The sequence below is a fragment of the Ochotona princeps genome, chromosome X (assembly GCF_030435755.1).
Source record: "Ochotona princeps isolate mOchPri1 chromosome X, mOchPri1.hap1, whole genome shotgun sequence".
NCBI lineage: Eukaryota > Metazoa > Chordata > Mammalia > Lagomorpha > Ochotonidae > Ochotona > Ochotona princeps.
The window spans coordinates 45,985,995-45,999,205 of NC_080865.1; the positions used below are offsets into that span (position 1 = coordinate 45,985,995).

At 43.4% G+C, this 13,211-nt stretch overlaps 1 protein-coding gene across 1 annotated transcript in view; it reads right to left on the reverse strand.

The window, feature by feature from the left end:
- The window catches only part of MAGT1 (magnesium transporter 1), a 38,987-nt gene that overhangs the window by 20,626 nt on the left and 5,150 nt on the right, over nucleotides 1-13,211 (reverse strand). Inside the window, exons 2-3 of the mRNA XM_004592774.4 lie at nucleotides 4,657-4,826; nucleotides 887-1,004 (exon numbers count right to left, since the gene is read on the reverse strand). Of these exons, the coding sequence (XP_004592831.2) occupies nucleotides 887-1,004; nucleotides 4,657-4,826 (288 nt within the window). The remainder of the gene's footprint in view (nucleotides 1-886; nucleotides 1,005-4,656; nucleotides 4,827-13,211) is intronic.

The window sequence follows — 13,211 nt, forward strand, 5'->3', positions numbered from 1 at the left end:
GCCCAAAGCCAAGGGACCCTGCACCTGCGTGGGAGACCTGGAAGAAGCTCCTGGCTTCAGATCAGCTCAGCTCCGGCCATTGCAGCCACCTGGGTAGTAACCAGCGAACAGAAGATGTTTCTTTCTGCATCTCCTTCTCTCTGTATATCTGCCTTTCCAGTAAAAATAACTTTTTAAAAAATAATAACTACTTTTTTAGTTTTTAATTTTTTAAAAAACATTATTTACATAGTTGAGAGAGATGCATACCCATGTGGGGTTCTGATTATACTGAGAGACTCAGGTGTGGAGGAAGGTGGGTAGGACAAATGTTTACATTGTTTTTTTTCTCCTGCAGGTCCAGAGGTGAGCCCACAAGACTCTCCAAACAAGCCCTTAATGCTCCCACTCCAATACATCCCCAGACCCCTTTCCCCAAGCAATCCGTAGTCCATGGCCTAGGGGTCAGGGTGGCATGTCCCTGCCCAGCACTGCCCATCTTGCACACTTTAAAAAGTGGAATAGGTAACTATACCAGCATACTGGTACAGTTAACATATATTTGGCATTTACTAGACTGAGAATGCCCGCTGCCTATTTGTTGCTATTCTCCCACCAGTGTGTATACAAGGCAACCTGTCTTTCCTCCTCTTTGTAAAAAATCTGCCTTTTAATAAAAACAAATTAACCTTAAAAAATCAAATATTACTTGATTACTACCAAATTTCCATATTCTAATAAGTTCGCATATGTTCTTACCTTTTATGGTTATCTAGTTCAGCTTTTAGCACACTAAATACACTAGATCACACAAAGGAACAGTTCTATTTAAATTGTGGACATTGAAAAAAATATGTTGTACTTTTCCACATTTTATCCATTCTGAGAAAGAAATTAAAGATCTTACCATTTGAAATACATCAGAGCCTTCATCAAAATCCACCATGGCAAAAAATATCCTGTTGGTAAATGCACTGGAATATCGCCAAGAGTTTGCCAGGATCTGGAATTCCTCATCAGCTTGCCTGGATGTGATCAGATTTGTAAATATAACAAGTGTTACAACTGTAGAAATCTACATAGGTTCAACTAGGCAACTGCCATTTTTTTTTCCATTGAAAGAAATAAAAATCTTGACAACAAGTCAGGCAATGATGACATAGTTAAGACAATTTTTTTTTTTTTTTGACAGAAGAAACTCTATTCCAAATGTTGGGGTTTATACCAGAAATCAGTAACTACCTTCATATTTTGTGTCTGTTTATTTTTGCTGGAAAGGCAGATTTACACAGAAGGAGAGAAAGAAAGATCTTTCCACGTGCTGGTTCACTCCCCAAGTGGCCACACCTGCCAGAGCTGAGCTGATCTGAAGCCAGGAGCCAGGAGCTTCTTCCGGGTGTCCCACTCAGGTGCAGGGTCCCAAGGCTTTGGGCCATCCTCTGCTGCCTTCCCAGGCCACAAGCAGGGAGCTGGATGCGAAATGGAGCTGCCAGGACTAGAACTGGGGCCCATATGAGATCCCAGGCACTTAAAGGGGAGGACTAGTCAATTGAGGCTTTGCATGGGGCCCTTCAATCACTCTTACAACGCAACATACAGCTGAAACCTTTCATCTTTTTAGAAATTGGTCCTTTTCAACTACCTATAGAATACACTCTCTAAGTTCTTTCATTGCTTATTCAAAGTTCCTTATCACTTAGCTCCACATACTGCTTCTAGCTTTTATCAGGCCTTACTTTAATCAATCTCAAACAGAATCCTTCAAATCCAGCACCTTATTTACTCTCATCACAGCACCCTCGAGTATATTATCATTTCTAACCCAACTGCCCTGCCTCCATATAAACCTGATTCAGCTGTCAAAATCTTGCAGCAGTGCTATCTTTTCCATTAGGCCAATCCCAACTGCAACTGTTATGCATCTCTTGAAATTTTCCGGTTACTTATTATATAGAAAACTCAAAGGGTATACAGCACATTGTTACTGTGGCTGTCCTTAAGTGGCAAAAATTATGAGTGGGTTCATTTGAAAAAATTTTTAAAAATAAACAATAAAATTATAAACATATTTAAATGTCATATGCAGGGGCCCGGCGCCATGGCCTAGCGGGTGAAGTCCTCACCTTGAATGCGCCAGGATCCCATATGGGTGCTGGTTCTAATCCCGGCAGCTCCACTTCCCATCCAGCTCCCTGCTTGTGGCCTGGGAAAGCAGTTGAGGACGGCCCAAAGCCTTGGAACCCTGCACCCATGTGGGAGACCTGGAGGAAGCCCCTGGCTCCTAGCTTCAGATCACCTCAGCTCTGGCCATTGCAATCACTTGGGGAGTGAATATCTTCCTCTCTGTCTCTTCTCCTCTCTGTATATCTGACTTTGTAATAAAAATAAATAAATCTTTAAAAAAATATCATATGCAAATATTTAAATCTTCCAGTGTCAGGCCCAGCACAGTAGCCTAGTGGTTAAAGTTGTTGCCTTGCACGCACCAGGATCCCATATGGGCACTGGTTGTTATCCCAGCAGCTCCACTTCCCATCCAGCTCCCTGCTTGTGGCCTGGGAAAGAAGTGGAGGACATCCCAAAGCCTTGGGACCCTGCACCCACGTGGGAGACCTGGAGGAAGCTCCTGGCTCCTGGCTTTGGATAGGCTCAGTTCCATCCATTGCAGCTGCCTGGGGAGAAAACCATTGCACAGAAGACCTTCCTGTCTGTCTCTCCTCCTCTCTGTATATTTGACTTCACAATAAAAATAAATAAATCTTAAAAAAAAAAATCTTTCAATGTCAGTAGAAATAGAACAATCAACAATCCTTGGATTCTGTCTTCTCCCTGATATCCTCTTCTTTCTTCATATCAGCTTTCCCAAGCTTTTCTACTGCTAAAACCCACAGCACTCAGGCTTGCTGCTGTGGCTTAGTACACTAAGCCTCCACCTGTAGTATGGGCGCCAGTTCATGTCCTGACTACTCTACTTCCCATCCAGCTCCCTGCTTGTGGCCTGGGAAAGCAGTGGAGGACGGCCCAAAGCCTTGGGACCCTGCACCTGAGTGGGACACCCGGAAGAAGCTCCTGGCTCCTGGCTTCAGATCAGATCAGATCAGCTCTGGCCACTGCAGCTCTTTGGGGAGTGAAAAAGAGCACAGAAGATCTTTCTTACTCTTCTCCTCTTTGTATATCTGCCTTTCCAATAAAGGTAAATCTTTAAAAATGTATTTAGCTGAAAATAATTTATATTTATGGGATATGATTCTTTTTTTATCTAGCAGTATATTGTGGAGTGATTAAGACAAATTATCCAGCATCTTATCTACTTATTTTCATAATAAAATCTTTTATAAATTTTGGACCTGGCATGATGTCTTAGCTAAATCCTCGCTTTGCACGCGCCGGGATCCCATATGGGTGCAGACTTGTGTCCTGGCTGCTCCACTTCCTATCCAGCTCCCTGCTTGTGTCCTAGGAAAGCAGTGGAGGACGGCCCAAAGCTGTGGGACTCTGAAAGCACATGGGAGACCCAGAAGAAGCTCCTGGCTCCTAGTTTCATATCAGCTGAGCTCCAGCAGCTATAGCCATGTGGAGTGAACCAGCCTGTGGAAGATATTTCTCTGTCTGTCCTTCTCTCTATAAATCTGCCTTTCCAATAAAAATAAATAAAATCTCTTGGGGCCTGGCACAGTTGCCTAGCGGCTAAAGTCCTCGCCTTGAATGCGCCAGGATCCCATATGGGATCTGGTTCTAATCCTGGTGGCTCCACTTCCCATCCAGTTCCCTGCTTGTGGCCTGGGAAAGCAGTTGAGGACAGCCCAAAGCCTTGGGACTCTGCACCCGCGTGGGAGACCTACAGGAGGTTCCTGGCTCCTGGCTTCAGATTGGTATGACACCAGCTGTTGTGCTCACTTGGGGAGTGAATCATCGGATGGAAGATCTTCCTCTCTGTCTGTCCTCCTTTCTGTATATCTGACTTTCCAATAAAAATAAATAAATACTTAAAATCTTATAAATTTTGAAATATAGAATACATAATTATTAAGTATGGTCATCAGGCTATATAATAAATAACTAATATGCATCCATCATTTTAGAAAAGATTTATTTTTATTGGAAAGGCAGTTTAGATTTAGAGAGGAGAGACACAAAGATCTTCCATCCATTGGTTCACTCCCCGAGTGGACACAATTGTCGGAGTTGAGCTGATTGTAAGCCAGGAGCACGGAGCCTCTTCTGCATCTCCCACGTGGGTGCAGGGTCCCAAGGCTCAGGCTGCTGGATAGGAAGTGGTCCATATGGGATTCCAGTGCCTGCAAGGTGAGGCCTTTGAGCCATTGTGGTGGGCTCATCCATTGTTTTTTAAAACTGGGGCAGTTTAGTAATGCAGTAGGGTAAAGCTGCCACGTGCAATGTTGGCATCCATATGGGGGCTATACCATAATGCCTGCCTTGATTGTCTTGATTCTTAAGTTATTCACAGGCGGGCTACCTCAATAGTTTATCCATGTTTTTCCCACGGATAGCGAATATTACGAAGCAACTCTATAAAGGAACAGCAGTATTATCAGAGACAGTTCATGCAATGTTATATATTACTTATGGAGCCACTGAACTAATTCCATTCTTCTAGTATCGAGAAAGTTAAAATATTACATTATTTAATTCTAAAATGGCGTTGAAAGTGCATACTTGCAAACGACACACTGTCTATGAACTTGGAGAGCAGTGAACATGACAATAACCGAGTAATTTCTTGGTGGAGCTTTAACCAGACGACGAAACTTATCTCCATTCATTCTTATTACTGGTCTTTTATTAGTCCATTCCATCAGCTGGCTAACCTTTTCAGATAACACCATCTAAAGAAAAAAAAAAAAAAAGACAAAGCATGTTGTTAATATACTCAATCCTGTAAGTAGGCATCTTTACTTAAATCTAAGACTACCAAGCAAAGGTACAAAGGAAATGTAAGAGAATTAAAACAAAATGTTGGGGAACTGCCAGAGAGGATACTTCTTTTTAGCTTTATCATTGTTTTAAAACTTTTAAAGAACTTTTTGAAGGATTTACATCTCACAAGTTACTGTTGAGAAGTTCTGTTGCACTTCAAAATGGTTTCACTAGGTGTCAGTATCGTAGCTCAATCGGTTAATCCACCACCTTCGAACACCAATATCCCATATGGGCACCGATTCATGTCCTACTTCCCATCCAGCTCTCTGCTTGTGGTCTCAGAAAGCAGTGGAAAATGGCCCTTAGCCTTGGGACCCTGTAAGAAGCTCTTGGCTTCTGGCTTCGGATCTGATCAGTTCTGGCTGTTGTGACTACTTCAGGAGTGAACCAGCAGATGGAAGACTTTGTCTCTTCTCTCTATAAATCTGCTTTTCCAGTGAAACGTATTTTAAAATAAAATTAAAATAGTTTCTGTAAAGGATTGTATGAAATAAAACTTCATATTTTTCGGGCCCGGCGGCGTGGTCTAGCGGCTAAAGTCCTCGCCTTGAAAGCCCCGGGATCCCATATGGGCGCCGGTTCTAATCCCGGCAGCTCCACTTCCCATCCAGCTCCCTGCTTGTGGCCTGGGAAAGCAGTTGAGGATGGCCCAAAGCTTTGGGACCCTGCACCCGCGTGGGAGACCTGGAAGAGGTTCCAAGTTCCCGGCATCGGATCAGCGCGCATCGGCCCGTTGCGGCTCACTTGGGGAGTGAACCATCGGATGGAAGATCTTCCTCTCTGTCTCTCCTCCTCTGTGTATATCTGGCTGTAATAAAATGAATAAATCTTTAAAAAAAAAAAAAAAAAAAAAAAAAAAAAAAACAAACTTCATATTTTTCATACATAAGTAGTAATGGAAATTAATGTGTTAATGTATTGCCATAACATTATGAATGGCATTCAACTTTGTCCAGAGCCATTTTTATTTGCAACTGATTAAAATAGACTATTCTATCGTATTTTTTACAATTTTACTTATTTCTATTTGAAAGGCAGAGTGTATAGAGGAAGGAGAGATAGAGAGTGATTTCTTCCAATCTCTGGCATACCTTCCAAATGGCCGCTTGGCAGGAGCTGGGCTAGTCTGAAGCTGGAAGCCAGGAGCTTCCGCCTGGCCTCCCTTCTGGGTGTAGGGTCCCAAGAACTTGACCCTTCTGATTACTCTTCCAGGATACGAGCAGGGAGTTGGATCAGAAGTGTGGCAGCCAGAACTTACACTGGTCCACCCACATGGGATCTTGGCCTCACAGGTGGCGGCTTTATCTACTACATCAAACGCCCAGCTCCTATCGTATCTTTTATGTAAAGAGTGCCATTTGGACTGGATAATTACTCTTAATGTACATTATTTAACAAAACAGAACTGGATCATATACTTGATGTGAATTACTTCTTTGCCTACAAATGAAATTGTATACAATTTTTAAAAAACCCTTCAGGTATCAAAGAACATTGAAGTAAAACAACTTACTAATTTTACATAAAAATGTATTTGTCTTAAAATCGCTACAAATGCGGCCCGGTGCCATTGCCTTGCATCTGCCAGGATCCCATATGGGCACCAGTTCATGTCCTGACTGTTCCATTTCCCATCCAGCTCCCTGCATACGACCTTGGAAAGCGGTGGAGGATGGCTCAAAGCCTTGGGACACTGCAGCTATGTGGGAGACCCAGAGGAGGTTCAAGGTTCCTGGCTCCTGGCTTTGGATAGGCTCAGCTGTGGTCATTGTGGCCACTTGGGGAGTGGATCAGTGGATGAAGATCTTTCTGTCTCTCCTTCTCTTTGTAAATCTGACTTTCTAATAATAAATAAATCTTTTTTTTTAAAACAAAGACCCTTCTACTCTCCCTCTTTCCCTCTGTTCTATCATTTATTCATGTCTCCCCCCTTTTTTTTCTTTATTTAGCTAATTATGATTATAGATTAGGAGCTGGCACTGTGGCATAGCATGCTAAGCTCCTGTCTGCGGCACCAGTACTCCGGCACTGGTTCATATCCCAGCTGCTCTAGTTCAAATCCAGCTCCCAGCCTATAGCCTGGGAAGGCAGCGGCAGGAGGCCCTAGTCCTCGGCCGCTGAACCTATGTGGGAGATCTGGAAAAAGCTCCTGACTCCTGGCTTCAGACTGACTTAGCTCTCTGGCCACTGCGGCCACTGCAGCCATTTGGGGAGTGGATCAGCAGACAGAAGGTCTCTCTAACTCTGCCTTTAAAATAAAAGAAATGAATATTTTAAAAAGTTTACAGATTATACTTAGGGTTTGAGAAAAACTATAAAGCAGTAACAAATATTTCACGGTTTTATATATTCATCTTTATTTAACCATAAAAGTAATGTCAGTTTTGAATTAGTTATGAGTGTGTGGAATTTTCCTACAAAAAAATTCTAAGTAAAAGTTATACGATTCCCCTTCCAGTTTATTAATAGATCGGAAAGCATGTATTTATTGCTAGTCAAGTCCCCAGATAATTTGGCAAATGGAAGAAATTTTCCGGTTTAATGCTCTTATAAAATAGAATGATCAATTCAAATGATTGCTTAATACAGAAGCAATTAGGTTCTTTTCTGAGTACTTAAAAAAAAAAAAACGGGCCCAGCACAATAGTGTAATGGTTAAGGTCCTTGCCTTGAACGTGCCCGGAATCCCATATGGGCACTGGTTCTAATCTCAGCAGCTCCACTTCCCATCCAGCTCCCTGCTTGTGGCCTGGGAAAGCAGTTGAGGGCGGCCCAATGCTTTGGGACCCTGCACCCGTGTGGGAGACCGGGAAGACATTCCTGGTTCCCGGCTTCGGATTGGCGCAGTACCGGCTTTTGCGGCCACTTGGGGAGTGAACCATCGGACGGAAGATCTTCCTCTCTGTCTCTCCTCCTTTCTGTACATCTGCCTTTCCAATAAAATAAAAAAAACCTGAAGACTGATTACAACAAATGAACTAGTTTTGAACTTCTACAATAACAAATGAACACATCCTGGAATATTATTATAATTTATAATCCTATTTCACGATGATATAATATTTTAATATATCCGAAGCCTATCTTGAAAGCTTTTATGGAGAAAATAACAGCTATTACTTGAAATGCCTAGGATGTGTCTGGCTTTATAGAGTATATAATAACTGAGTTCAATCCTCAAAACAACATTATGAGGTAAGTACTCTTTTTATGCCCACTTAATTGTTGCATAAACAGACTCAGAGAGGTCAAACAACTTGCTTAAATTGCCCACAGTTAGCAATAAAATGTAACTAGGATTCAAACAGCCCATGATCATTCTAAGCAGGGTTTCTCAACAGCAGCACTCGCATTTGGGCCAAGCACCAAGCGGAGCTCTCCCATTCATGCACTGCAGGACTCTGAGCAGCAGCTCTGGCCTCTATCCACTAGGTGTCAGTAGCACCCCTCTCTTAGTTAGTTGCAACAACTGAAAATGTCTCCAGGCATTGCCAGCCATCCCCTGCGGACCAAAATTTCTACACTCTGACATCCAAGCTGAGCACAACTGCTCTAAACTAGGGGAAAAAAATGTTTCTAACTTTATTATATATTTTAAAACCTCTTTTAATTATTTCCAATCAAAATACAACATAAGAGATCTGTTGATTAAGCAATTAAAACCGTGTAAAGTAAGCCCTTAGCATAATGGATAATCAACTTGCTCAATATATGTTTATCCAAGTGTGTGTGTGGCTGGTATTTTAAAGGGACTTGTCAAAATTGCAGACTTCTTAAGTTTCATTTCCCAATATATTTGATTTAAATAGGTCTAGGGTAGGTTCTAACAATTTGGAATTTTAGCGTGTACATGAAAAGTGGTTATAACAAAGTTTATGATTCATAGGTCTACATTTTTTAAATTATAAAGTGATTTATGGGTCCAGCATGGTAGCTTAGCAACTAAAGTCCTTGCCTTGCAGCCACCGGGATCCCACATGGGTGCCAGTTGTAATCCCGGCAGCTCCACTTCCCATCCAGCTCCCTGCTTGTGGCCTGGGAAAGCAGTCAAGGACGGCCCAAAGCCTTGGGACCCTGCACCCGTGTGGGAGACCTGCAACAAGCTCGGGACTCCTGTCCTTGGATCAGTTCAGCTCTGGCCTTTGCAGCTGCTTGGGGAGTGAACCAGCGGATGGAAGATCTTTCTCTCTGTATATCTGCCTTTCCAATAAAAATAGATCCTTTTTAAAAAGTGATTTATTTGGGGCCGGCGGCGTGGTCTAGCGGCTAAACTCCTTGCCTTGAACGCCCCGGGATCCCATATGGGCGCCGGTTCTAATCCCGGCAGCTCCACTTCCCATCCAGCTCCCTGCTTGTGGCCTGGGAAGGCAGTTGAGGACGGCCCAAAGCCTTGGGACCCTGCACCCGCGTGGGAGACCCGGAAGAGGTTCCTGGTTCCCGGCTTCGGATCGGCGCACACCGGCCGTTGCGGCTCACTTGGGGAGTGAAACATCGGACGGAAGATCTTCCTTTCTGTCTCTCCTCCTCTCTGTATATCTGACTGTAATAAAGTGAATAAATCTTAAAAAAAATGAAAGATTTATTTATTTATTTGAAAGTCAGAATTACAAAGGGAGAGAGAGGGTAAGAGAAAGAAAGAATCTTCCATCTACTGGTTTACTCTCCATCTGTTGCTTTCCCAGGTCATTAGCAAAGATCTGGATAGTAAGTGGAGCAGCCAGACATGAACTGGCACCTGTAAAGTTCGTCCCTAAACAGCTGCAATGGCCAGGCTTAGACACAGGAACTCCATCTTAGTCTCTCGCATGGGCACATGGGTGACAGGAGACCAAGCACCTGGGACTCTTCTGCTGCCTTTCCAGATATACTAGCAGTGAGCTGGATCAGAAGCTGAACGGCCAGGACCCAGCTGGGACTCTAATATGGAAGGTGTGTCCTGGGCAGCTTTATGCACTGCACCGTAACACCGGCCCCAGTTTATTACTCTACATTCAACTATACAAAAAAACAAAAAAAAAAATCATAAAATAATACCAAAAGTCATTCTCTCCTCTTCAAACATTTTGGATTGGCATGTCTGCAAAATTACTCCAATAACAAGAAGTCAGTTTCTCTAATCCTGTTAGTAATAATCAAGAGTTAACAACATCTAGGACTACAGGGCATTACGCGAACCAGGAGGGACCCCGGCATGATAGGCTAGTGGCTAAAATCTTTGCCTTGCATCCACCAGAATCCCATATGGGCGCAAGTTCGTGTCACCGCTGCTCCACTTCCCATCTTTCTGTCTCTCTGTAAGAAGGCCTTTCCAATAAAAATAAATACATCTTTTCAAAAATGATTTCTTTTTTATCTTTAAAAAGGATTTATTTTGGTTTTATTGGGAAGGCAGAATTACAGAGAGGAGAGACAGAAAGATCTTCAACTGGTTCATTCTCCAAGTGGCTACAAAGTCTGGAGCTGAGCTGATTCGAAGCCAGGAGCCAGAGACTTCTTCCAGGTTTCCCACGCGGGTGCAGGGTCCCAAAGCTTTGGGCCATCCTCTACTGCTTTCCTAGGCCACAAGCAGGGAGCTGGATGGGAAGTTTAGCAGCCGGGACATGAACCAGCACCCATATGGGATCCCGGCGGTTGCAAGGCAAGGATTTACCCACTAGGCTATCGTGCTGGACCCAAAAATTAAATAAATCTTAAAAAAAAAAAAAAACAAGAAATAGCCGTAAGAGGGCAATTTAATTTCATTCATCTGCATGCATATTTATCTTGACTAGTTCTAGTAAAATAGCTTAAGCCTAATAAATTACAAATTCTACTATCACTGAATACTAGTTACCAAAGACTGTAGGCATGCATTCATCCTCATCTAAAGCAAAACCTGATCCTGTTGTTCAGACAGCTTTTAAGTTTCAGTATGAAGCAAAGCATCACTAGTCTCAATTCCTATTGAAAGATTCCTCCTACTCCCGAGTAATAATAGGATTTCTGTTTTGTATATTTTAGTATATTTTTATACTATTTTATCTTCTTCCTTTTTCTCTACTTGCCATGTCATGACAGTTATATACAGGAAAGTTAAGCTTGTGACTGTGAAGTGAAAATGATTATGCTATTGTAATAACTTGGAAAAACTAGGGCGGCAGATCCTAGACAGATGTGCACTACACTGCTGGAATACCAGGCCTGGGGCCCATGCCGTCTCAGCCATAGAAGTGGTGCTTGTGAATTTTCCTGGGCGGGGGGCTTGGAGATGTGTGGGTGGGGAGACCGCAGAGGAAGTACATTCATACGTGAAGAATGACTTCTGAGGGACTTCCACAGATTGGGCCACTACAACTGCAGGTAAACGACGGGGCTGAGACTGGGTGGTTTTGGAGGGTGGAGGGAAGCCTGGAGGACATGTCTCGGTCAGACCACAACACCTGCCCATGTGGGAGACCTGAGCTGGACCAGCTGGCATCCATTACAGCCCATGGGTGCACAAGAAAGTTAGGGCTGGGGGCCTGCCCGGCAGAGCTAGTCCACAGTCCAGGCCAGTGAGTTTTGGAGCAAGGGCTGGGCCACGTCAGGCTGGGCCATGACTCTCGGCAGCATGTGAAAGCATCAGGTCTGGGGATCCTCCAACTGGACCACTGGACTCCAAACTTGAACCAAAGGGAGAATCACAGAATCTGTTGTGTGTCCTTCAAATGCATGTATCAGAACTTGCCCTCCTAGGTTACTTAAGCATGTGCAGTGGACGGCATGCCCAGATGCACATGGGGGACATGACAGTTCATTGAGGCCTTGAGAGGACATCTAGTACCATGGCAAAGGATGGAGAGCGGAACAAACTGGACAGCTTTCCTGGCCAAGTTTTGATGGTAAGAATCTGGGCAAGTGGAGACTAAGGTGAACTCTGTCAGCAAATGGACCTTGGAAGGATTTCCTTAACAAATGAGGAACAAAATCAGCAGCATCTCAGCATCGGGGATGCTGGGATGATGTCAGCTGGCCACCCCCACCTGCCAGTACTGGTGTGGTTAGGCTCCTGGGACCAGCCCTCTGCTCTTCTTTCCCTCCTTTCCCCACATATTAGAAGAAAAAAATATATATTGGAAGCAATTCTCTCGCACACTTTCCCCAAATCCTTGGCCCTCCTCACCCTAATCAGTGGTTCACATGGGTATGCATCCTTCAACTATGTAAACATCATCAAAAACAAAATAAATTTATTTAGGCCTGGTGTGGTAACCTAGTGGCTAAAGTTGTTGCTTTGCATGCACCGGGACACCATATGGGTACCGGTTCATATCCCGGCAGCTCCACTTCCCATCCAGCTCCCTGCTTGTGGCCTGGGAAAGCAGTGGAGAACGGCCCAATGCTTTGGGACCCTGCACCCGCGTGGGAGACCTGGAAGAAGCTCCAGGCTTCTGGCTTCGGATCAGCTCAGCTCTGACTGCTGTGGCCACTTGGGAGTGAACCAATGGATGGAAGATCTGTCTTTCCTTCTTCCTGCAAATCTGACTTTCCTGACTAAATAAATAAATACTCTTTGAAATAAATAAATTTGTTTTTTAAAACTTGGAAAAATTAATGAGTGGGAGCCAAGGTGGAAGTGGAGAGGTGAGGGAGGGAACCTTTAAGCTTCTAAGTCTGCGAAAAAATGTGAAATCTCATTTTCTCTGCATTTAAAAACATAGAAGAAACATGGTACTTTACAAATAAGAACAACTTTACACCTGTTAAATAAAAAGGAAATAATTTATACATTAACACAAACTTCAACCAGAAAAAAAAAAATGGTTCTTCACTTTAGTACAAACTATTTGACTGCACCCTTGCTCTCTGGACCATCAGCAGTCTTTCTTTTTTTTTTTTTTTAAATATTCATTTATTCATTAATAACATTGCATTACATGACACAATTTCATAGGTACTGGGATCCCCCCCTTCACCCCAAACCCTTCCCCCATCATGAATTCCTTCACCTTGATGCATAACCACAGCTCAAGTTCCGTTGAGATTCCCTAATTAAAAGTTTACACCATACAGAGTCCAGCATCCCACTTGTCCAGTTCAAGTTCAACGGCCTCTTAGGGAGGCCCTCTCAGGTTTGTAGGCAGAGCCAGCAGAGCGTCACCTAGATCAATTAGAAGCTCCAACATATCATCATCAGCAGTCTTTCAAAAAGATTCCTCACATTTTCAGCTTACCTAAACATCCATCAGGCTTCAGATATTCACAAAAGCAAACAAACAGCTAGGCCACACCTTTCCAACTCCATCCTTAAATTACAAATGGGACTGCACTGC